At 45.3% G+C, this 25,139-nt stretch overlaps 1 protein-coding gene and 1 long non-coding RNA gene across 4 annotated transcripts in view; one reads left to right on the top strand and one right to left on the bottom strand.

Annotated features, from left to right (window-relative positions):
• CEND1 (cell cycle exit and neuronal differentiation 1) overlaps nt 1–17,456 on the top strand; it is a 34,911-nt gene extending 17,455 nt beyond the window's left edge. The window contains exon 2 of the mRNA XM_005290608.4: nt 8,462–17,456. Coding sequence (XP_005290665.1) covers nt 8,662–9,057 — 396 coding nt within the window. The 5' untranslated portion in view covers nt 8,462–8,661 and the 3' untranslated portion in view covers nt 9,058–17,456. The remainder of the gene's footprint in view (nt 1–8,461) is intronic.
• A 4,391-nt stretch (nt 17,457–21,847) lies between these two features.
• Nucleotides 21,848–25,139, bottom strand: part of LOC103306660 (uncharacterized) — a 29,346-nt gene continuing 26,054 nt past the window's right edge. For all 3 annotated transcript variants that reach the window (XR_010600458.1, XR_010600459.1, XR_010600460.1), the window contains 2 exons: nt 23,980–24,064; nt 21,848–22,089 (listed from right to left, as the gene is read on the bottom strand). This is a non-coding gene — a long non-coding RNA (uncharacterized LOC103306660). The remainder of the gene's footprint in view (nt 22,090–23,979; nt 24,065–25,139) is intronic.

The following is a 25,139-nucleotide window of genomic DNA, read 5'->3' as shown; positions in this document are numbered from 1 at the left end:
CACTAGGACCCGGGGGCAGCAGACAGCAGTTGTCTGCGTGTACTGTCAGAGCCAGCACATGCAGACAAGAGAGAGGCAGACAGGGACGGGGGGGGGGACCCACGGAGAGGGGGATGCACGGAGGGGGGGTGGCAGGTGGAGGCTGGGGACCCATCCAACACTCCCCCGCTCCCTAACTGCCCACCCCCACTCCCCTTACCATTCTGGCTCCACGTGGGTCGGTTTGTCTGTTACACAGGACTACAGACAGAGGGAGGGGGGAGCAGGGGAGGGCTCTGGCTGCTGGAGGCCAATAGGAGTGGGTCAATCGGCCTAGCCGCCCAATCAGCAGCCATACTCTGCATGGAAGGGAGGGAGGGAGGCGAGGGAGAAAAAAACCCCGGACATTTTAACCTTGTTACCAATTCCTCCCGGACGGCTATTTAGAGACGCAAAAGCCGGACGTGTCCGGGGAAATACGGACGGATGGTAACCCTACTTTTAAGGCTCAGACTTCCTGCTTCAGGTCTCCTTTAGCTAAGGGTGAAGGTGCTGGCTGAAGAAGGCGCCCTTTGGGTGTTAAATATTGGGATTACCTGGAACTGTAGGTTCAGATTTTAGCAGCATTGATTTAGCATTTCATCCTTCTATGGAAGATAACTTGAGTTCCATGCATCTTAATATAGGGATTTTAGGGCAAGATCTGCAAAACTCAGGTCCTTCCTGCTCTGCCTGGAGACTGACAATCCTATGAGACTTTATAGGAAGGGTAGGGGTTTGCCCTGTTGTGCTTAGCCCAGGTTCCCTCCTTTTTCCAATGCTATGCAGCACACTGTGCATTGGTTGGCTGCTGTGTTTCAGAGATACTGTATGTACCCAGGCCCCGAACCTGGATTGTGCAGTGTGCAGGCAAACTATTGCACCCACACATTACACAATACAGGTTATTGTTCTATTAATGATACCAGTGAACTAGATTGTGCCTTTAGACGTAGCCCTGAGCAGCATCCCAGGAAAAGCCACGAGGGACTGTGACTCAGAGACACCCCTCTAAGGCACAATTCCTCCCCGGTTCCTCCCGCTGCGGTCATGATTTATTGCTGGTCAAATATACAGGCAGGAAATTACTATATTCCTCCGGTGCTGACTCAGCTACTCTGGCCAGTGAATAGGGGTTTGGTACCAAGGCCCCACTCATTCCTTGCCCACCTGCTCCAGGGTGTGCGGAAAAGGTTTAGTAGCTTCCGACTCTCATGTGCCTGAACCTGAGGTCTGGGAAGCCCAAGTAGGGAGGTAAGCGGGTGGGGGCTCTTACTCCCTTGTGCTGGTGCATAATCTGAGTCAGCACCTGAGGATGATTTTTAATGATTTCATTAGATTATGAATACTAGCTCACTGCAATGGCCCTACTCTCCAGTGCTAATGTGACACCATGGCCTACCCTAATATGGAAGTTGGGGCTATATGGAATTGTGGTGTATTGAAAATTGTAGGTGATCATTTTCAGTTTCACGAGGTTTTCCTGGTCTTGCTTGCAGACAGGGAAGCGTGTGATCTGGGCCTAGAAGCGGTTAGTCAGCAGCCGGCTTTGTCTCGCTCCGTTTTAGAGTTCTTGTGTGTGATTCTGAATTCAAGGCCTGGTCTACACTTAATTAAATCAACCTAACTATACCACTCAGGACTGTGAAAAATGTTGTGCCCTGAGCACCATTCGAATGACCTAACCCCTAGTGTAGATGTGGCTGGGTTGATGGAGGGATTCTTCCATTGACCTAGCTACAGCCTCTCAGAGAGGTGGATCAACTATGTCAACAGAAAAATCCCTTCCAACAAGGTAGGAAGCATCTACACAACAGTGCTGTAGCTGTGCCGCTATAGCAGCTATAGTGTAGACATAACTTAAGAAATAAAGTAGTGCAGGGGTGGCCAACCTGAGCCTGAGAAGGAGCCAAAATTTACCAATGTACATTGCCAAAGAGCCACAGTAATACGTCAGCAGCCCCCCATCAGCTTCCCGCTCCCAGCGCCTCCCACCCACCGACAGCCCTGCAGATCAGCGCCTCCCCCTCTCTCCTCGCACCTCCTGATCAGCTGTTTCGTGGCATGCAGGAGGCTCTGGGGAGGAGGGAGGAACGAGAGCACGGCAGGCTCAGGGGAGGGGGTGTGAAGGGATGCAGTGGGGGCAGGGCCTGTGGCAAAGCCAGGGGGTTGAGCAGTGAGCACCCCCAGCACATTGGAAAGTTGGTGCCTGTAGCTTCAGCCCCGGAGTCGGTGCCTATAGGAGCTGCATATTAACTTCTGAAGAGCCGCATGTGGCTCCGGAGCCACAAGTTGCCCACCCCTGAAGTAGTGTTACGTTGCAACCTTCCTGCAAGCGTATTTTATGTTTATCCAATTTCTCTGTCTGCATGCCATGACTATATAGCAAGAATGGAAACAAAATCCATGCATTTAGCAATGTACTACCAGGGAGTCCACACAACTTGTACTCCATTCACACAGCTCCATCAGCACACTGGAAAAGAGATCCCCACATGAGCCTGAGCATGTTCGATATTGCACTGTCTACTCCACCCTGCAATTACGCCTGCCTTTATTTTTAACCTAAAATCAGCAAGGAGAGGATAATAAGGCTTGGGGGTGGAGGGGTGAGAAACAGGCCTTTTATAATTCTGGCACATTACAGTAAAGCTGATGGTGACTCATCCATTCTGTTTGGTGCAGGATGGATGGATCTTTAGTCTGCACAGGCAGGGGAGGCAGGAATCGATTTAGTTTCTAATCCTCTGGGGGCTCAGATGTAATTCTGTGAGCAAGTGGGGTGTGGGGGAGAGCTTCATTCCTGATATGGGCCCTATTCTATTGGCTGGGATTGGCGGTTACATCAGTAGCACTGCATGGCTCCTACTGCACTGACCTTGGAGAAGCTGCAGCATCAAGGACTGATGCTGAAGACTTTCCAGGGAGGCAGAAATTTGGAAGGGTTTTTTTTTTTCTTTGTCATCGGTGTCATTATCTCGTCTCCCTCTTTGCAGACCCTTTTCTGAGCTGGGAAGCTGCTTTCTTGGCAGGCCAGCCCCCTTGAAACAGCACTGGTTGTTAAACAAAGAAGTGATAAGGGGAGAACCCTATGCCTTTTGTGCAACCTGTTTGCAAGCACAGTCAGCTGTGTAGGAGGCAGAGAGAGAGACAGAGCTGGAAGGAGGAGGGATGGGCGGAGAAGCAGAGAGAGAGAGAGAAACAAATGGCTATAATAAGGGTTAAAGAAAAAAGAGGAAGATGGAGGAACAGGTAGTTAGAGAGAAGCAATCTAGGAGACAGAGAGAGAGAGAGAGAGAGAAAGAAGAAAGCTTAAGAGAGAAACGCCCGAGGTTTTTCTCTCTTAGGTACTTGCTTAAATTTAAGCCCATTGACTTCAGCTGGACAGCACAGTTGCTTAAAGTGAAGCAGGCGCTGAAGTGCTTTGCTGGAGTGGGAACAAAAGAGGAGGCGAGAAAGCTAGTTGGAAGGATTCAGAGAGGGTTTAAGCCAGCTGAAAGGATGGCAGGGAGCCTGCAACCCAGAAGGTTAGAGAGCATTAGAAAAAGGGGGGTTAAATTCTTTGCTGGCGAGAGGAGCACTGCTCTTCAGCACCCTTGAGGGCTGGTGTTCTGGGCTGGGAGACAGAAGGGCAGCGCAGGTGCCTGTAAGTGAATACGCAACTGACTCCTTTACAAACTACCCTGTCAGCTTTGCCGCAGCCATCACCTGGGGTGCCTGCCCTCTTCAGGGATAAAGGGCATTTCAATCTCCGGGCTGCTCCACTCATCCAGCTGAGCTCAAGGCCTGAAATGACACAGGGCAGTTCTGTGATGTGGGCCTTCTAGCACATGAAGACAGAGTGAAAAACGTCTGCAGGTTGCATTAGTCAAGGAGAGGGCGACAGGAATAACAGGAATGAATATTTTATTCATATTATTTATATTACACTAATGCCTCCAGGGTCCAGCTGAGGTCAGGGGCCCATTGTACTAGGCCTTAGTGAGACTCAGATACTACTCCCAAGAGATTACAGTCTACAAAGACAAGACAGACAAAGGGTGGGAGACAGGATAGACGGGGCACTGAGGTACAGAGATTAAGTGATTTACCCCAGGTCACACAGGGAATCAGGGGCAGAGCTGGGGACTGAATCCAGATCTCCTGAGTCTCAGTCCAGTCAGCCTCATGATACTTTTCAAACATTGTCAAATGAATGACCTTCTTCTTTCTTAAAATGTAAGAGTGGAGAGATTCCAAATGGCTCTAGTGAGATGACTGTGTTGACTGAAACCATCACATAGCCATGTCCCTTGGCACTAGTCATTCCACATGTGCTGGTTTTCCAACAGGAGTTTTCTCTCTTTGTCATGAGTGCAGCTGCTTAGAACATTTCTAACTGAGTGTCTTTTTGTTGAAATATGCTGTTCTGTCAAAGCCAAAATGTGTCATGGAAACGTACAGATTTCAGCATTGTTTTTGACCAGAGGTTCCTGAATTCCAGGGCTCTCTGGTCACAGAGAGAGAGAGACCCGAACTGAAAAACTGAGCTTTTCAATCCAAATTAGTCACTTCAACACAATTCTGTTCTGCAAAAACATTTGCAAGGCTTTGAGGTCCTGGTTTTCCAATCCATCTCCGGCGGGGTGCACCAGGTGAGTGGTTCGGGCCTTTTGAGTTCGGAGTGGAAATCTTAACTTTTATATTTTCAATAGTACGAGTGATAATCATTTGCTCATTTTGTGTCTGGAACAACATTTAATACTGTGGGCTAGATCCTCCGACAATGTCAATCTGTGCAGAGCAATTATGGTTAGAGGAACTATGCCAATTGACACCAGGCAAGGATCTGGCCCATATATACCTGTTACTCCAGTTTGGTAGCTGGATTTGATCTGCACTGAAAGATTATTGCGTTTTCTTCCTTGATTAAGGAGCCTGGGACTAGAGTGGGTTGGGAAATTAATAGAAGAACACCAATTATTCTGAACATGGCCAGAATGGTTGTGAAGGCTGACAGCAGCATATGGAGCCTTTCACTTCTCTATCACCACCAGTGTGGAAATCAGCAGAGTGGCCGTGGCCAACAATTGTACCATCTCATGACTGTTTGTTGACTTTAAATGAAGTGAGTTTGGGGGTTTCACTCTGGTTCCTGTAGGCCTGGTGTCCACAGCATGGCTAAGAGCCTTAGCAGGGCCTCACGATTGAATTTGCAGGAAGCCTGCATTACATACACACCAGCTGTGCTGACCCTTCTAGATCAGAACTGAGGCAGGGCAGGCTGGGGGAAGATAACATTGCTGTGCTGTACTAATTCCTTGGAAAAACAAATGTCCGACTCCAGGGCCGTCACTCTGGCACCTTTCATAGTGCACTGAATTCACTTCAGAAATGGCACTTGTGTTGATGCTACATTCTTGGTGTTGTGTTTTTAGCTACCTCCATGGTATTTGTTTGTTTGCACTATGGTTAGAGATGGACTCAGACCTCAGAATTTGGATCTGCATTCAGATCCAGACCTTAAACAGCCCAAAGTTTTTTGTGGGGTTGATTCAGCCTGCTATAAGAACACAGGAATTGCAGGACCAGAGCAGTGGTCCATCTAGACTGGCATCTTGGACATTTGGTGAAACTAAAAAGGCAGCAAATGATAAAAGGAAATACTTTTTTTTCCCCACAATGCAGAATTAGACTGTGGAACTCATTACCACAGGACATCATTGAGCTCATGAGCTTAGCAGGATTCAAAAATGTATACAGATAACAAGAATATCCAGAGTAAGGATTATGAAAAAGAGGGGGGAAATGGAAGGGATACAGGCCCTCATGTTCTAGGGCATAAACCAACCTCTAATTTAGGGGGACAGGAAGAAATTTCTTTTATGGACAATTTATTCTATTACTGGCCATTTTAGGGTCTCTTGCACCTTCCTCTGCAGTAGCTGGTACTTGCCATATCAGAAACAGGATACTGGATTTAGATGGAGCACCGGTATGGCAATTCCTATATTCATATGTCTCTCACAGCGGCCAGTACCAAATACTTCAGAGGTTGGTGAAAGTTTGACCCCACTGGTCAGTGTATATTATGTGTCCCCCTCCGTGCCTGATCCACAGAGGATATGGGTCTATTACAGCCTTCCGCTTGAGAAGTTTGCTTTTTAGCTCAAGCTGTAGACTTCTTCTTTCAGCTCCGGAGTGCCCTGGTTCAGTCCCTGGTGTTGGCCAAGATGACGGCTGTCTGGGATTTGAGAAGCTCAGTGGGCTTTGGTTGCACAGGAGAAGCTGCTTCTCTCTGGAAGAAGCATGTAAGCGGTTGGTGTTACGCCTCCCACTCTGTACCTGATCCACTGAGAATGTGTGCCAGTTATGGAACTCAAGCTACAGAGACCCAGGCACCCAGGGAGGTGCCTGGTTCAATGTCCGGTGTTGGGCAAAATGTTGGCCACCACACAAGAAACTGCATAGTGGACAGCTGTGGAATAGGAGGTTTCTACCTAAAACCAGGTGACAAGTAGTTGGCTTATTTCCCTTTGATGAGTCCAGCCCCTGCACCCATCTATGTAGCTTTATTCGAACCCAGCCTCACTTTGTGGGAGGGTGTAAAGTGCTAATTATTCTAAATGTTTCCCACAGAGGGGGAAGCACATTGCACAGAAATGTCACCACTTGCTGCAGCCCCTTATAAACAGGAGAATTAGAGGGTTTTTAACTCTCCCACACACCATCATTGATGAGATTTTTGAACTCGGTGGGTCATCTCAGAACAAAAGTGTGATAAACGAAGCCCTCTGGCTGGGGAGGTTTCCATACGAGCCTCCTCTTCTAAGCTGCCTGTGTTAATAAGCTCATATTTCACTTAGCTGGCAGAAAGCTCTCCACAGGACCCTGGAAGCGCTGAAGGTCAGCGGGGAGATAATGAAGAAGGCTGCTCAGGTCTGACGGCTGCCTCCTGTTTACTCATTATTTCCCAGACGCATCACTGACACCATGCATCATCACTGCAGCTCTGGCAGAGAGCTGGCTGGCAGCAGCTTCTCTGTTCCTTCCATCACATGGAAGCTGTAACACCAGCCTGAGTCCCCATTGATCCGTCTCGTGCTCTGTCCACTTGTCATTTATGGGTAGGGCTCCACCAAATTCATGGCCATGAAAAACACATCACTGACTGTGAAATCTGGTTGTTTGTGTGCTTTTACCCTATACTATACAGATTTCACGGGAGAGACCAGCGTTTCTCAAATTGGAGATCCTGACCCAAAAGGGAGTTGCAGGGGGTCGCAAGGTTATTTTAGGGGGTCATGGTATTGCCACCCTTCCCTCTGTGCTGCCTTCAGAGCTGGGCGGCCAGAGAGCGGTGGCTGGGTGCCCAGCTCTGAAGGCAGTGTCCCACCAGCAGCAGCGCAGAAGTAAGGGCGGCAATACCATACCGTGCCACCCTTAATTCTGCTCTGCTGCCTTCAGAGCTGGGCAACCGGAGAGTGGCAGCTGCTGACTGAGGGCCCAGTTCTGCAGGCAGCAGCACAGAAGTAAGGGTGGTAATACTGTACCGGACCATCCTTACTTCTGCGATGCTGCTGGTGGCAGCTCTGCCTTCTGAGCTGTGCTCCTGGCCAGCAGCCGCCGCTCTCCAGCTGCCCAGCTCTGAAGGTAGCGCCGCCGCCAACAGCAGCGCAGAAGTAAGGGTAGAAGTACCACAACACCCCCTCCCCCAATACACTTACAACCACCAACGCCCCTTTTTGGGTCAGGACCCCTACAATTACAAAACCATGAAATTTCAGATTTAAATAGCTGAAATCATGAAATTTACTGTTTTTAAAATCCTATGACCGTGACATTGACCAAAATGGATGGTGAATTTGGTAGGGCCCTACTCATGGATGTAGGGGGTTTTTTGGTTGGTTGTTTTTTTTCCTGGCAGGACTAACTATTATCTACACCATCCCTGACAGGTGTTTGTCTAACCTGCTCTTAAAAACCTTCAATGGTGGAGATTCCACAACCTCTGTAGGCAATTTATTCCAGTGCTTAACCACCCTAGCAGGAAGTTTTTCCTAAAGTCCAATCTAAGCTGCCCCTGCTGCAATTTAAGCCCATTGCTTCTATCCTCAGAGGTTGAGAACAATTTTTCTCCCTCCTCCTTGAGAACAATAAGTCATCACCTAGCATTTTTCTTCCTTTGCCTATCTGTAAAATTCTATTATTATCAATGGAAATATTTTTGTAGTCTGTGTGTATGTATGTGGTGCAATCAGTGTTTATTGACCTTTACTGATAAAAATCTAATCCTTCAAAGCCCCCAGGAAATCACTGCCCCAATCTATACAACTTGTCTACAGTTTCACCGCAACCTACAAGTAGAGTGGTTCTGACTGTAAAATGTGCTCTCAGTGGCTCTTGTATCTAGCACTCTGTGCATCCTCCTCGCTCACCTCTCATTTTCTGTCTGTTCTTCCAGGTTCTGTATCGTGTCCTGGTGAAGTATTGGCTGAGTGAGAAGGTTGCTGGGACGACGGCTACAAGGGGATCCATTTGAGGTCGATCTATCAGCCTGCCTACACCAGGTGAAAGCAACGTGGGTACATATAGCTAGTAGTAATATCCTGAGAGTTGGCCCTGTGAAGGTCAGGTCACTCCCCTCCGACAGCACTCATAGGAATGGAATCTAAAGGAAGCACCCGAAGCGGAAGCAAACCTGATGCCAAGGCCGCCAGCTCTGGAAAGCAGGAGAAGCCCAACCCCGGGCCTGCTATGAATGCAGACAAGAAGGAAACCCCCTCCAAGGAGCAGCCCACCCCTGTGGCCACAACGAAGAAGGCAGCCAGCGAGGCTGCTGCACTGAATAACCACAGCAATCTGAAACCCAGCCCTGCAGCCCCGGAGGTGCAAGAGGCCACCGGCCAGTCCCCTGACTCTGAGCACAAGGGAAACGGCGCGGAGGAATCCTCAGGCAGCGTCTTCGATAACGTGAAGCCATTGGCCATTGTTGGAGGTGTGGTGATGGCTGCCATTGCTGTAATTCTGGGAGTGGCGTTCCTAGCCCGGAAAAAATGAAGACCGAGAAAGGGTTGGGGGAGAGAAATATAATCAACTGTACAGTTCCTTTTGAAACACATGCATGCAGTAAATTCTATACATATCTATACATATATAGAGAGAGCACTAGATAGGGTAACTACAGCACCAACAACTACTCCAAAAGTCTTGTTCCAAAGGAGCCGTGCCAGTTTGACCAGTATGGGTACTCCATGCACTCAATATGTGCTTTCGTGTAATATAACTTGGCTTGTACAACTGTGTATAGATTACAGCTTCTTCTGATCAGTGTAAATGCCGGTGTCCCCTCCCCCACGCTCCTCCCCAGGAGACTCCCCAGGACACTCCCCACTTTCCCGTAGTCCCAGCATTTCCAAGCAGAGGTGTTCTACATCCCATCCTGAGTCCCTGCTCTATTTATTTTGATGTTTTTTAATTGGGTTGTGGTAGAGAAGAGGAAAGGGAATAGTACTAAGACCCAGTTCATCAATTATTGTGGTTTATTATTAATATCGTACCCCAACTTGTGCTGGGCGCTTTGCAGACATGTAAGAAGGCAGCTCCGAGCTTACGGCCTAATAGGTACGTTATGTTCCTAATGCTTATCACCCAACCTTTAAAAACAAACAGACAAGACAGAAGTAACCCATAGCTGGAGGTGAGCTGACTGTGTGATATAGAAGAGTGTGGATCACATGGCATTATAGAACCTTTTCTCTGTCTGAGCTGCAAGCCAATAGCTACAGTGAAGCTCAAGGGGCAAATATGTCTCACTGAGCTCTACAGTGCAGTTTGCAGCCCATGGAGACAAGATACAAGGCTTGGAGTCCCATCCCCTCTTTAGTCATACAGAGGACAGTTTCAACCTGCTCCATGTTATGTATATTGGGGGCAGCCCCAGGCACCCAGCCATTTGCCAATGCAGATAAGACCATTGGGACAGTTTGGGCATTCCTGCCCTAGAGGGTGATAGACTGTTTTGGACACAGTTTCTGATAAACTTGAAGTGGCCTCAGTAGTGCACTAAGGGCTCAATCCAAACTGCACTGATGTCCGTTGGAGTTTTTCCATTGACTTCAGTGGGCTTTGGCTCAGGCCCTTAATCCTGGTGCTTTTCCATCAAAGGTTGATCTCTCCTTGCGTGTGGTAGAAGAAAAGGCAGACAAGAACTAGGCTTTAAGGGCAAGCAGCACATGAAGCACTATGGGAATGACATACATGAACCCCTTTATGCTGGGAAAACCATGTGCAAAAGTGATGAAAACAGATGGTGCTTGGAGAGATCTTCTACCCCCTAATTTGAGTCTACCAGGAAAATGTGAAACATCCATGTCTTGAAAGTGGAAACAATTTCCCCAGACTTGGAAACAGCCTGGTTTCTTTGCTGGGGTGGGGGAGGGGGGTGGGAGGAAGGGGTGAGATATAAAACCAGACCGTGGGTAGGAAGGGAAAAGTAAGGGAGAGGATAGATGGAGGCTCCATTTACTACATTGAGAAGATGAGACACACAGGGATGAGGGATGAGTGACCTTTCCAGACTCAGAACTTCCATTACGACCCACATTTGCTGCTGCTGCTATAGTATAGAAAGGATTCTTTAGCCAATGTTTTGTTTTAAATGGAGCCAGAATTGAAACCGAATCACCCAAAGAGTCATTGGAGCTCAGCAGTAGTACCTGCTAACCGGTGAGTGGTACACAGGAGTGTCACAGTTTTGCAGCGATGATTGGCAAAGACACTGTACAAAAGCCAGAGAAACCGGTCCAAATTCAGAGGGAATGTAGAAGGTGGGGTGTAAGTTACATGTCTGGAAGGGAGCCTGAGCACCTGGGAGTATAAACCAGTATAAGGGCTGGATGAAGCGTCAATTATGCCAAGTCTCTTAGTTTCTTACCCCAGATTTCTTGCATCTTCCACTGACACATCTAGTATCGGCCACTGGTGGTTGACAGGATACTGGACTGGATGGACCACATATCTGATCCAGTCTGGCAATTCCTATATTTCTAACTCAGAGTCCTTGAAGAATTTGGCCTACTTAGTGCATGTGGCTCATCGAATATTTGGGCACAGCTTCTTTACAAATTCCCTTCTATTCCTGCAGTTAGATTTTTCACCATTTTTTCTACAAGGCTCTTAAAATATTCCCAGATGTATGCGGCCTCTTTGGGTATAAAATTCTATCTCCTGGTTTCCAAACTATTGTGTGTTTCTGAGTTTTAACCTGCATATGTTCTTTTCCATTGCACAGACTGATGCAATATGATCAGGTTTGCCCCATTGTTGAAACAAGTGCTAACAACCACCATGCTTAAACTTGATAGGTGCTAGCACTGTTTCACCTGTATTATGGACAGGACTTGTAACTTCACCTTGTAATACAATCCCTCCTGTACTGAGAAGGCTCTGGGAAAACCTTAGTAAGAATAGACTAGCTACATCATGGGGGATTCCTTGTTGTTATTTATCCAGAAGGTTGTTTGGCTGGTTGTGTCTTTAATAACCTTTCCTTGTTGAGGAGCTAATTTGTCCCCATGATGTTTTGCAGATGCTGAGATGTAAATTTATTATTGTAAGCTGGGATGAGGATAGGGTGAAGATGGGAAAGTGCAAAGTATAGGCATCTGAGATGGAGAAGAGATCATCATAATTGTCTAGCCTGTCTCCTGCCAATGCAGGGCTGGTGATTCCTGGAACTTATGAAGCAGAGATTTGATTTCTAGTTTCAAGTGTAAATTAATTCAAGAGATGTTTCCCTATTTGTTGCCCTCCCATTTAGTTCTGGCAGATGTGTTTTCCAATGGAGTGTGTGATAAAAATCACAGATCTAGCTCCTTTCTGCTCTGAACTAACCAGGGTAGACAGACATTTAAGGAGGAAAAGGAAACATTGGATGCTTCACAGGAGCCTCTCTCTCTCCTTTTAAAAGTATTTTAATTTGACTGCATTAATTTTTGGAAAACTGAGAAAAAAAGTTCTGAGTTGGGAGGGGCCTGAGCTGCAAAACTTCCATCCAGATCCGAACGATTCCCCAAAGCATTAAGATATGTGATTTGGATAGGCCCATCTCTAGTTCTAAGCCAATAATTTCCTCCTGAAATATGCCAGAGAGGTTATTGAGACATTGGAGATGGTGACGGTGGCAGGACAAGAAAATCGTCACCTTGAAAAATAACCTTGCCCTCAATCATATTTATGGCCGTGAAGAAATAGGTTAGGTCTATAAGGGAATCATTCACTTACTGTAATTTCTCGGTACTGTTGTCCACTGTCCATGACTCATTCTCCAGAACCCAGCTCATTTACTGGTCTGAAAACACCCATTTTTTGTGTGGATGTGTACAACCCCACCACCTTCTTGAAGAATATTACATGTATACATTACAGTTTACTGCAGTCTTTGTAAAGCCACACACCCCATATTTTTTGTAAAGAAAAACATTGAGACAACCCTTTATTTGTGCACCTGCATTCACACAAAGTGTCCATGTTTTCTTTTTTGTACCATTTGCATTCTGCCATGCAATGCCTTAAGCAACATTTTTGGTCATGGTTTCTTACCACTAAGAGAATGTCTGGCTAGGAAACTCCTGAATGTATAGCATCCCCATTGTGCTACAAGCTAAAAATTACTGTCTCCCCATGTTCCCCAAATAGTCACGTGGGCTACTTGCTTTTAAAAAGATACTTCCTCTTTTAAAGTATTTTGGAATGTGTTGTATTGTGTTGTAGTGGAACTAGTGCTGGTTTGAGTCTGGTATATCACAAGGAGGTGCCATGCAAGCTTCCTAAACACACAGGGTTTCTATGCCCTCCAGTCCTGACTTGCAACTACCCCTTTTAGCAGATGCTGCCTGTTATACCTTTGTGCTGCACTGCATGGTGGTTTCCTGTTGAGCACAAAAGTCCAGTGAGAACTAGACTGAGAAGAGCAAATTATCTCTCGGTTGGAACCTACGGCAGATTGAAACCCAATTTGTCATGAGGCAAAAGGCTAACGAATGAACTTGCTGTGCTAAATAAATAGTTGTCCTGTTTTGCGGCAGCACTGAGCACATGCCTTTATTTGCTTGATGTATTGTGTTGTGTTTGCTGTAATATGAGGTCCTTTTAGTGAAATCTCCTCAATAAGAACGAATTAAAGCTTGAAACTGATAAGATTCTGGCTTGGGGATTTGTAGGGATCTAGATTGCTAGTTTACTCTTATTGATGCTGTTTATAAATTAGAAATTTGATAATTAATTATACAAACACTGCAGTAGAAAATGCAGCTTATCTTTAAAACAATAGATTCAATTACTATATTCTATTTTGAAGAAACCACCTCTCTCGATCTAATGTAAGAATGTCACTTTTATCTCTTGGACAATTTAGTACAGGGTTTTCCCTGTCCCTAGCTCTGTAAATGTGAAATTGACTACATTTCCTCTGATGGGGCATGACCCAAATCCCACTGAAGTCAATGGAAAGACTTCTATTGACTTCAGTGGGCTTTGGATCAGGTCCATGCCTCTTAATAGTTTTGCTGTGGGATAGAATCAAATCTGAGCACGAGGGATGTTCTGACAGCATTTTCAGCATGGTAAGAATGTATTCTGCCAGGTGATTTCTATCTCATGTAGGCTGTGATTCACCAAAAGCACTTAAGCACATGCTTAACTTTAAGTAGACCCACTGACTTCAGTGTTACATGCTTAAGTGCTTTGCTGAATCAGGGCTTTGGGGGTGATCCAAAAAACATGAAGGGGAATCTTTCCACTAATTTCAGTAGGCTGTGGATCAGGCTGTTAGAGTTACTTTCCCATTTTCTGTTCTTAATTATTTGTATTGTGGTAGTGCTTGGCATGGTCCCTCTGTGCTGGGTTAATTTCACTCACAGGGAATGGGGAAAACAACCATTAGGTTTGATCCTGAGAGGGGACATGATAGCAGTTTTCAGGTATCTAAAAGGGTGTCATAAGGAGGAGGGAGAAAACTTGTTCACCTTAGCCTCTAAGGATAGAACAAGAAGCAATGGGCTTAAACTGCAGCAAGGGAGGTCTAGGTTGGACATTAGGAAAAAGTTCCTAACTGTCAGGGTGGTTAAACACTGGAATAAATTGCCTAGGGAGGTTGTGGAATCTCCATCTCTGGAGATATTTAAGAGTGGGTTAGATAAATGTCTATCAGGGATGGTCTAGACAGTATTTGGTCCTGCCATGCGGGCAGGGGACTGGACTCGATGACCTCTCGAGGTCCCTTCCAGTCCTAGAATCTATGAATCCTTAAAGGGTTCCACATGTGGAGCTCTCACATACTTCAGGTTCTATCCTTTGATCTCATGGAGGGCCAGGGAAGCCATAAGCAGAGACTATAAAGAGTGTCCATCTCCCATAGTGCATTCAAACCTACTGCTCCATTTACATCTAGTGAATTACTCCTAGCCCAAAATACAATTTATTTTAAAACAATCCCTAAATAATCTAAGGACTTGGATCATCAAGAAATTACTTTTCTTGGCCCATCGATTTTAAAAACTCTTCCAAGCCAATCGTGATTTTAGTTTAATCCTTCACCAAAGTCCATCTGTTGCAAATACTGCTCATTACTTTTAACAGCATGTCCAATTATGTTAAGAGCATTGAGTGTAGGCTGATAAACCTTCGCTATTATGTTTAATTTATGGCAGAAGATGAGGTGTTCCCTAAACTAGACTATCAAATGACATAAATTATATGTAATGTTCCTCTCCGTGGGCTAGACTCTTCTAGCCTTGATTACACGGAGTAGCACCTTATTTCCCATTGACTTCAGAGGGACTATCATGATGTAAGTTACTCTGTAGGCTAAGGATATTGCAATCTGGCCCATAGACAGTAGACCCACTGAAGGCCATGTGTGTCATTCAGTCCGATGTCTTCACAGGACTACTCACTATGTCATTTCATAATGATGGTGCTTTGACCATGTGCCATTGAGAAGATCATTTCATTGCACAATTTTCTCATACAGTTAAGAACTTTTCCTCATTAGCTGCAGGTTTTTGCCCTTTTTCCAGCCATCATCAGAGAATAAATTCTGCACTTCCATTAACTATTAGGTATTCATAGGCTATGACCAAGTTCCCTCCATCACTCCAAATCTCATTTCTAGTTTATATGGGCCAGATCCTCAGCTGGAATAAATTGGCATAGCCCCATTGACTTGAATGGTGTTACACTGATTTACGTCAGCTGAGAATCTAATCCGGTACATTTGTTTCCTTATACTTAATGGCTTATTCTCCAACTTTGGAATAATACTCGCTTCCCTTCTTTGCATTTTATTTAGCATTCCTGTAATTTTCCCAAGCAATTTTCCAAGTGTGCTCTCACCAGGGCTATGCTGAAACCAGATTTCTGTGCCTGTCAAACACAGGAGTAGAGTTTTAACAGTCCACGCAAAGAATAGCAAAAGTTATGCCATTTAATATATAGATGGAACACTCAGGGGCTATATGTCACAGGTGGGGATGGGGGGTGCGCAAGCTTTTAATCTGCTATAGTTACCCAAGTCACAAGTAAATATTATGGCCCAAGTTTGCAAGGTGACGAGTTTCCTCAATTTCCATTGAAGTCAATGGAAGTTGGGGACATTGCTAGTCTCATTCTAGTCCTCATTATTGCACACCAGTGACTCACTACATGATTGACACTCTGTTCAAGGGAGGCCCCTGACTGAGGAATGATTGCAGATCAGGATTGAGATGCACTGGCAAAGCTGTGTGAGGGAAGCTAGCACAGTATTGCATGCTCTGTGCATGGCTCAAGCCGGTGCTATTGGTCCTTCAGTTATCTGAGTGCAGAGATGAAAGAAATTAAATATATTTTGTTGACAAAAGACTTGAGGCCTGATTTTGATCTAGGTCCATGGCATGGATCATAGTGGGCCTTGGAAATCTGCTAATGTGCATGGCACATGCTGTATTTCCCCCACCACAAGAGAACAGGTTTGAAGTTGGTGCATCAGCTGGGCACAGAAAAGTCTGCAAGCTTTGTTTCCATTTTGGTGGGCTGTTCAGATTGTGCTGTCCCATGGGGATATGTTAGTGTGAAGATACGCTCATCACATGGCAAGTTTACATTGCCTTGAAACAACAGCTTTCCCAATCAGATGAATCTCAGAGCAGGCAAACGCTATGGAAGGTTACTGGTCTTAGCTACTCACAGATGTGGCTCTACCTTCCACTGCTGCATTGCCCTGTCTTAAAATCTCCACTTGTGCAAACGCTGTCGGTGACTCACCTGATATGTAGTGATGTGACTCAGTTTACCACAAGCAGTGGGAGCAGAATCTGCTGTTCTCCACTACTTTTCACTGATAAAATAGAACTGGCCTTGCTGGCACATACAGAATTAGGATAAAATGAGGTTAGGATCTACAACATATTTTCACATGCCACCCCTGTCCCTACTTCCCCCACGTAGACTAGAGTCTGCAATCATCCCTGCATAGCCATCTTCCCATTCCACCCCACCTTGGTTTTCACAGTTGGATCTGGCCCACTTAGGGATCTGGGTTAGGATCCCAAGAATCAAAGTTTCTGCCTTGCATGTTGATGCTATGGAGCAACAATGCCCAGCAGTGAGAGGGAAACTTTAAATTCTGCCTGTCTTCATGAAGCCCTGCAGTATGTGCTAGACTATCGCTGTAGCGTCAAACAATCCAAAGTTTCTAGGGCGAGTCAACAAAAACAAGGACAGCATCTTCCCACCTCCTTTCTTTTAAAAAAAAGGAAATTGTTTGACTTTATTAAGTTTTGAGCAGCCCCTCTTAACCTTGTGGCCTTTTCCTGAATCACTGGTTAGGAACCTTTCTAAAGAAAACTTTAAAATGTGCAATCCCAGCTATCCAAAGATACTCCACCATCTGCTAAGGTAGGTTCAGGTTCTTTATGAGGTATCAGAGAAACTAAAGGTATAGAAAGGAAACTTGCTGGTCTGATTAAAGGGGATTTTTTTAAACTAGTAACCCTTAAGAGCCTGATCCAAAGCCCATTGAAGTCAATGGAAAGAGTCCAGCACATTACTGGGTGAAGCCATGTTAGTTTGCAACCATAGTTGAGGTCAGTGGGAGTCTTTCCATTGGCTTTGGATCAAGCCCTAAAAGTTTTCCAACTAATAGTACTTATCAGAGTGACACCTTGATTTTTTCCCCCTGTACAGACCTACTGGTCAAACACATAATTACCTGTGTTTAACATACAGGTTTGATTTTTTTGCTTTCAGAGACAATATGCTGCTGGGTACATTTCCCAGGGAAAATGGACACCTACCTACACACAAAAGTTATACAGCTAATTTATACCTTTTTGAATTTATAATCTTGTCTATGCTTCTATGGACACTTTGTATGGGCTGCAGCTCAAATCCTAAAATAGTAAAGAATTTTTCCTTTCCCATATAGTATTCTCTTTACTTTGACTTAAAAAAAAAAGCGTATAAATGCAATAATGCAGGTAGACTAGAAATACTAGATTGAAAATTAAAGTAGTTTAGCTTGTCCCATTGTGACTTACAGTGTTGTATGACACCCAACGCTGTATCCTAGCATTCTCAAGGCTTCCTACGTAGCTGAATCTAGTATTAGCTTTGAAACCCATTGTGTGAATGGCGGGTGGGTGGATTGGAAATGTGTACTCTCTACACACTGTATGTTACTCACATCAGAAGCTGTATGGCCACTCCATATGCTGTGAAACTGTAAATGATTCCAAATACACCTGTAACTCTTATCAGGATTGTGTGAAATAAATTATATATATATATACATACTGTATAATGCTAACGTGACCATCTTTGTGTATTTGGGTGTGTGAGTGAAACTGGCCATTCCTTCTCTCGCTCCTGAGTGATAAATACCCATCTCTAGGGTTAATACTGTTAGTCATGTCTAGAGACCCTCAACAGAGCTCAGGGGCCCATAGTGCTAGGTACTATATATACATATCATATGAGACTGTTATTTCCCTGAAGCACTTACAATCTACATAAGACAGATGGACAGAGGAAGCATTATTAGCCCCATTTTATAATTAAGGAACTGAGGTGCAGACCCCAAAGTCACAACAAAAATCCATGAACCCAAGTCTCCCGCATCAGTCTGTTGCCTTAATTACAAGGCCATCTTTTCCCTCCTGCTAGTAGCTGTTAAATCTTGACTTTTCACCCACCTGCAGTGTGATGTTTTCCTGAGCAAATAATCTAATTTCCTTCAAGCTTGGTTGTGGCATCTCCACCTCTCTTGCCTTACTGCCACTGATGGGAAAAATTACTCACCTGGGTTGTCCCATTGATTTCACTCTGATTACTCCCAGGAGCAGCTGCTCACCACTGGGAGCAAGGAATTCACAATCTGGTCCAGAGGAAGCAGAGAGAGAACTTCAGAAGCTTAAGTCATTATTAATGAGACTTACAGCATCCATGGCAGCATCTGGAGGCACTAAAGAGCCTTAGTTGGGAGCCTCTGCAAAAATCTAATTGCTTCTGGGCAGGAGTCTACGAGAAGTGGCTGGGAAGTCAGGTATTGGATTCCCCTGGGACCAGGTGAAAGGCCCAGGGATAGTCTTTGGCTGAAGAAGCCTTATCAAATTCAACATGTAAGGGAAGCCCTGCTGAGCACTCCAAAACTTCAGCTATAAGGAAGCCTTTATTATTTACAAGCTTGTCTGCCACTAAGTGACATTCTTCCTGTGTGGGTCTGAACCCTGTTTAAGAGAAGCCATGTACCTGGTGTTTGACTGGAGTGGGAGGAGGCCTGGCTTTAACCACCATCCCTGGTTAGAGAGTATAAACCAGTACGGACACTTAGCCAAAGAGGAGGTGACTTGCCCTTTGATTAGGCAGCCTGAACAACCTACTACCTGGCAGTAGGGTGGGGGATAACTTTGTCAAAGAGGAAATAGAAATGCAGCCCTTACATGGCTACTTGCAGAGCAACAGAAGCAACATGACTTCAGTGGAGCCAGGAGTTAAAAGTAAAGATATTGTAGCAGGAGGCAGTGTTCCAACTTGGAAGGTTCACTCATAGTTTGGAGCAGAGGGGTGGGTAGGGACTTCTGCACAAATTATCCCCTTTAGCCTGGGGTAAGTCAGGATTGTGCCTCCTGCAGAGAGGAGGCGGGGTGAAGGTCTGGGGAAATCTGTTCAGTAGTTTTCTCATTTAAACAAAAATGCTTTCTCAGAACCAAGGCTAGAAGCAACATCGCTTAGCGAACAAACTGCTAGTGAGTGCCTTTCCTAGGAGTGCTCGTTTGTTCCTGAAAATTCTAGTGAGTATGTTTATTATGGAAATATATATGCTGAGTCTGTATGCTACACAATACACTGAGTGCTGATAGTATATAGGCATAAGGAGTGGGGTGTACAGTGAGTCCAGGGAATCCGCCTCTTGGTGCTTTTGTTGAAAATGCCTTTGATCTCAGGAGAGCATGTGGCAGAGGTTAAAGAAATGTGCTGCTCAGAAGTACGTTTTAGAAGGAATAAAAGACCTCTCTGGGAGGGGTGATTTATCAATATCCATAGAGAAAGTGAACTCCATTTGAGACCAAGAAATCCTCCCTTTAGCTGGCTGAACATTAATAAGGGGACCCCCAAGAACCAAATTGAAACCAATGTCGCTTGTAACCATGTTTGAAAATGTAAGGCCCTGTTATGAGCCACAGGAGTAGATAAGGTTGTAGAGCAAATAGTTCTTGCTGCAGCATCCATTAGTGTTCAGTTTCGCAGGGCCACTGTTCCAGCAGGGATCCAGCCCTGGCAGTGGAAAGTTACATTAACTAAGCACTTCATTCTAGAAACATGGTTCTAGTATTTTTCATATAATTCACAGGAGCTGTTATTTAGGAAGCAACGCTGTTTCATCAGAGGAAATGGGCCAGATCTTGGTCCCTGCTCTGGTGACTTTGTGGTGATCCACTAGCACATTAGCAGTCCCAAAGCCAGCTTAAATGGCTACTCAAGGACTGCCCCAGCATGGGGAAATTTCAAGATGGTGTAAGACTGGTGCAGCAGCCCCCTGTAACAGCTCTAGTGGGCGTTACAAGATGTGCAACCTGGAGCAGACCTTATGCTACTCCAAATTGTACCTTGGGACCAGCCTAGTGGCCTCAGAACTGGGACAGAAGATAAAAGATGCCTGAAAACCACCTTCATGCTCCTTTCCAGATCTGTGTCAGTTGCTGCCACACTAGTCCTAAAGGTCTGACCAAATCTGTTATTTAAAAGACCTCCAGGGCACACTGCAAGGCTCCTCTGTTTTCCCAAACTTTTGTCTGAGAGGTTGGTTGTATTGACCGTGCTTAGTTTTATTTTGGGAGTTGGGTGGGTGTTCCACGTAAAACTGACATTTCATCAACAAATTGCATATTCTGCTTCTAAGTGAAATGCAAGGGCTTGGAGCAGTTATAAATCTCCTGGAAAATCAAATATTTCAGCAGCCAAAGAGTCTGCACCTTTAGAATGACACTGTGCTCTGTAGTCTTGTTGAGGTGGCCACATATGTTCTCAATGCTACAGTGAAAGACTGGGAAGCAGGAGTCGAATAGGATCTGATCTGGACAGCTGTGCCACCTGTGTATGACTTCAGGTAATTTCTTCATTGTACCTCAAGCCTTGTCTATACTTGAGTTTCAGTAACGACTGGCCAGCAATCAATGTAGCTGCATTGATGCAAACTGAAAGTGTAAGCAAGAAAAGCCAGTTTACACCGGTTACCCTGCCTGAAACTAGAATCAACTCAGCTGGTGAAATTGCAATTTTCCTTGTCTATGCCTGAGCTTTACACCTGAGCAGGATGCTAGCTACCAGCTACTGAATCCGCGCTAATCCTAAGTACAGACAAAACCATACACAAGTCCTTAATGCACAACTGAGTAGAAAGCAGCTGAGCTGAGCTATTCTGGATAGGTATCTCTTTAAAAAGTGTTCTCCACAGGTATTTCTCTTAAAAGATACATACAGGGCAGAAAACACTTCTCTCTCAATTCAGGCTGCTTCTGTCTCCTCCATCTATTGACTTTCCTCAGTGTACCACACTTCTCAGTGTCACTGAACATAGCTTTTCATACATATGATTGAAGATCTCTCTATACTTCTCCTGAATACATGTCTGGCTGCTGTGCACTGGTGGAGGGAAGGAGTTGGCCTAAAAGCACAGGAGTAAGGATGGGTTGAGGGCTACCCAAACTAAAGTTCTGAACATCTGTGTTACAGGCTGGCTGGCCCTTTAATGGGAGTTGGGCCCAGCCCCACCTCTGATAGATCAGCTACCTTCCCAGTCTATCCTGATCAGCTAGGGATCAGATGGCCCTGTTTAATTATTAGACCCAATTAGGAAGGGGTCATGGGATAGCTACAAATTGCTATGAACACAGGAGGTGGAGATGCTGCAGGAGGTTGATTAGCTCTTCTGGTAGGCCCTTGAAAAGGGTAACTGCCAGGCAGGTAGCCTGGAGGAGGACTGAGGACAGAGGAAAGTTTGCTTGCTTACTCACTCCTGTGACTGGCCCTGGAAAAAGGGAGACCCCTACAGGGGAAAAGCCCTGAGAGTCAGTGCTCTGTAGGAGAGTGGGAAAGAACCAACAGCTGAGTCCAGAAGGGGCAGAAAACCCTTTTGTTTGTGTTGCTTTTGATACTATTGTCAAAGTTTGTTACCTGTACCTGTTGAGTAGTGCTGATAAACTCTCCTATGCAGTAATGTCTCCTGTGTGGGGAAAACTGAGGCAGGGTGAACAATGCCATGGTGGGCCATGAGGGGGGTGCTGCAGAAACCAGCCCTGCCACAAGTTGGTGGAGAACGTGAGCACAGATCTAGCCCCCGCAGGAGCAAGCAAACAGGGATGGCAACACTGCCACACTCAGCTAGCACTAGATTTGCACTGTTTATTCAGTGTAACAAAATTACTGGCTTTGGCTCATCATAATTCAAGGAAAAAGTTGTTGGTTGTTTGGGTTTTTTTGAGGAAACCATAAACTGTTACTCAGCTCCCGCAGCTTTCATCCTTCCTTTTCTTTTCTTCTTTTTCACACTTCCTAAATAAGAGTTAGAAACAATAACAATCAACATTAATATCACACCTTGTTGTTTATCACCTTTTTTTGTTTAATATCTAGTTGACTTTAATTTCATCTCTTCCTTTTTCTGATGTGTGTTCTAACACAGTGGTTCTCCACCTTTTTTCATTTGCAGTCCCCTAAAACATTTCAAATGGCAGTGTGGACCCCTTTGGAAATCTATTGTCCGTATATATAGTTGAATTCTGTACAGTCAGTTTTCAGTCTAAGTCTTTCACAGACCTCTTAGACATAGTCCATGGACCCCCTGGGGTCCGCAGAGCTCAGATTGAGAACCACTGTTCTAACAGATCATTAGACCAACTCCATTCTGCACAGTAGGAAAGTTCCACAAAGGAGCACAAAGCAGTCCAAAGCCAACAACCCCCTTTGCACCAGCTGATAGTGGATATAAACAGGTGTGAATTCAATCATGGTCACTTGGGGCATCTAAGCACCTGACTTTCAGGCACAGTTGTGTACTTAAAAGTCTAAGTAACAGTAATTTTGCCCACAATGATGCAAGTGCAAAAAAGGAGTCCAAGTGAAGGATGGACCTAAAACTGCTAACTTTTGCCCTTACTGCAATATCATTGTCTTTAGAGGGGGTTAACAGGATATAAATCGGGGATAATTTGACCCTTAAAGTCTAGCCTTAGAATGTACTAATCTCACAGCTAAATCCGCCCCTAGTGACAGCTGTAGATCTATTTGGAACTGATGTAGGGGAAACCCTGGAGTGGTGTAGTGCCAAGTTTAGCAGTTCTAGGTCACCAGCCCATTGCCTGGGGAGTGGACTGAGTACTATGGTGTTCCTGCTATTCACAGTTAGTGGAAAGGACCTTTGGGGACATCTGCAGCAAGGTGCACATTCGAGTAGCCCAGCAGCTGCTCAGAGTTGTGCCGGGGGCACACAGTTCCCTGGCCAGGCCCAGAATAGAAGAAGTGCAAATGTACTGTACAGTCCCTCCTGTCTACCCCCACTCAGGTCCTGAGCCAAGGGCAGTTCAGCTTGGGAACTGGGCTCAATAATTGCCCTACTAGTAAAGTCACAATGGTGTAGCCTATTGGTTTGTGCTCCTCAGCCATCTGTGCCTGATCCACAGGGGACATGGATCTGCTAGCGCTGGCTCTGAGCTAGAAAGTGTTAGCTCAGCCTGTAGCAGTTCTCCTTTTAGCTCTGCACATCCCTGGCTCAGTCACCTGTGTGTCAGCCCAGATGGTGGCCGTCACCCCTATAGTCGACTGTAGGTTCTAGATTCTATTGTTTCCCATGGAAATGTCTTAGCTATAAAAAAACAAAAATGTAGATAATTTTTTTAATGACATTGCCAGGGGCTCAGCCTATTAGAGAGCATAGTTCTCAATGTAGCTACAAAATCATCAGTCAAGGGATACAGGAAGGATAAAATCCATTACTTTGTCATTCCAAGATGGCTTTTCTATGACTAAAGCCATTTGTATAACGATTTTGAAACACAGCAGTAATCAACGCAGCACTCCTGTCTAGTAGAGGAGTTATATGCCTAAGCATAGATATGTCAGACATGGTATGATGGACAGTGACTGTATGGTGCAGATGCTGCCTAATGCAGGCCCCTCTGGTACATAGCAAGCCTCATTGCTCCTAATCACCCAACAGCTGTGAATGAACTGGCATTAGCACCCTGTTGGAAGGACGTTATTGTGATTACACAATGGATATTCTTTCACCCCCATAAAATAGTTCCTAGAGAAGACTCTGAATATTCTATTCTCCCTGGCACAATAACATTCTGGTTTCTTTGATTACTTACTTTAAAAGCTCTTTTTTCATATATTTCCACAGCTAAAACTGATAGCGGGATGTGTAACACTTGTAGCACTTACCATCTATAGAACCACATGAGTAAAGCATACACCAAGCCCCCAAAAATGCATGCAGCAATCACAGCACCTAAAATGTACTTTCCAACTGAAAATAAAAAAAAGACAAGGAAACAATTAGCTGCAGATTGGCCTTTCCACACACCTGTAAATACAAACCCCAACCTGTGTCGTATATGGCAATAAATTGCTGGTGTCAAAGCTTGTTCTTTTTAAAGCATTTTTGCCTGCATTTCATCCCCTTCCTTTCCAGGCCTGGCCAAATGCCTCTCTTTCAAGCCAGGAGGAATAGGAAATGTGTGAACAACTTTATACTGGGAGAGACCAGAATCTGGTTGTACAGCATTATTATTTATATTACAATACTACCTGAAGGCCCTAACCAAAACTAGGGCCCCATTGTGCTGAGCTCTGTGCACATACATGGTAACAGACCGTCCTGGCCCTGAAGAATTTGCAATCTAGACAAGCCAAAGGGTGGGAGAAAGGAAACATTATTCCCATTTTATAGCTTGGGAACTGAGACACAGAGTAAGGCCTGGTCTACACTAAAAAGTTCAGTCGTCATAAAGGACCTGGTAGTGTAGACACATACATTAACAGGTCAACTTAAGGTGGCTTCCTTCAACCTAAGTTGCCTCTGTCTACTTCTGTAATCCACCTCTGTGAGAGGCATAGTGCTTAATTCAATTTTCATGGGTCGACAGCGAGCTAATGCCGACACAGCGTTGTGTAATTCAACTTAATTGGCCTCCAGGTGGTGTCCCACAATGCTCATCTGTGACTGCTCTGGAGATCATTCTCAATTCTGCTGCACTGCAGCCAGGTATATAGAAACAGCCCTTCCCCAGCTAACCCCCGGGAACTTTTGATTTCCCATTTCCTGTTTGATCAGCACTGGGAACATGCCAGCTTGAGCACAGATGATCATAGAGACTACGCGCTCCAAATGCGCTCCAGCCTGGTCTGCACAGGAGGTGGTGGATCTCATCACTGTGTGCAGGGCCGGCTTCAGCATTTCTGCCGCCCCAAGCAAAAAAAAAAAAAAAAAAAAGCCGCGAGCGCAATAGGCGGCAGCAATTGGAAGGAAAAAAAAAAAAACTGCGATCGGCGGCGGCAGTTCAGCGGCAGGTCCTTTGCTCCTAGAGGGAGTAAGGGACCTG

The sequence above is a fragment of the Chrysemys picta genome, chromosome 4, assembly GCF_011386835.1.
Source record: "Chrysemys picta bellii isolate R12L10 chromosome 4, ASM1138683v2, whole genome shotgun sequence".
Lineage (NCBI taxonomy): Eukaryota > Metazoa > Chordata > Testudines > Emydidae > Chrysemys > Chrysemys picta.
Note: the sequence above shows the minus strand (reverse complement) of the source record. Positions and strands in the feature narration are given on the sequence as shown.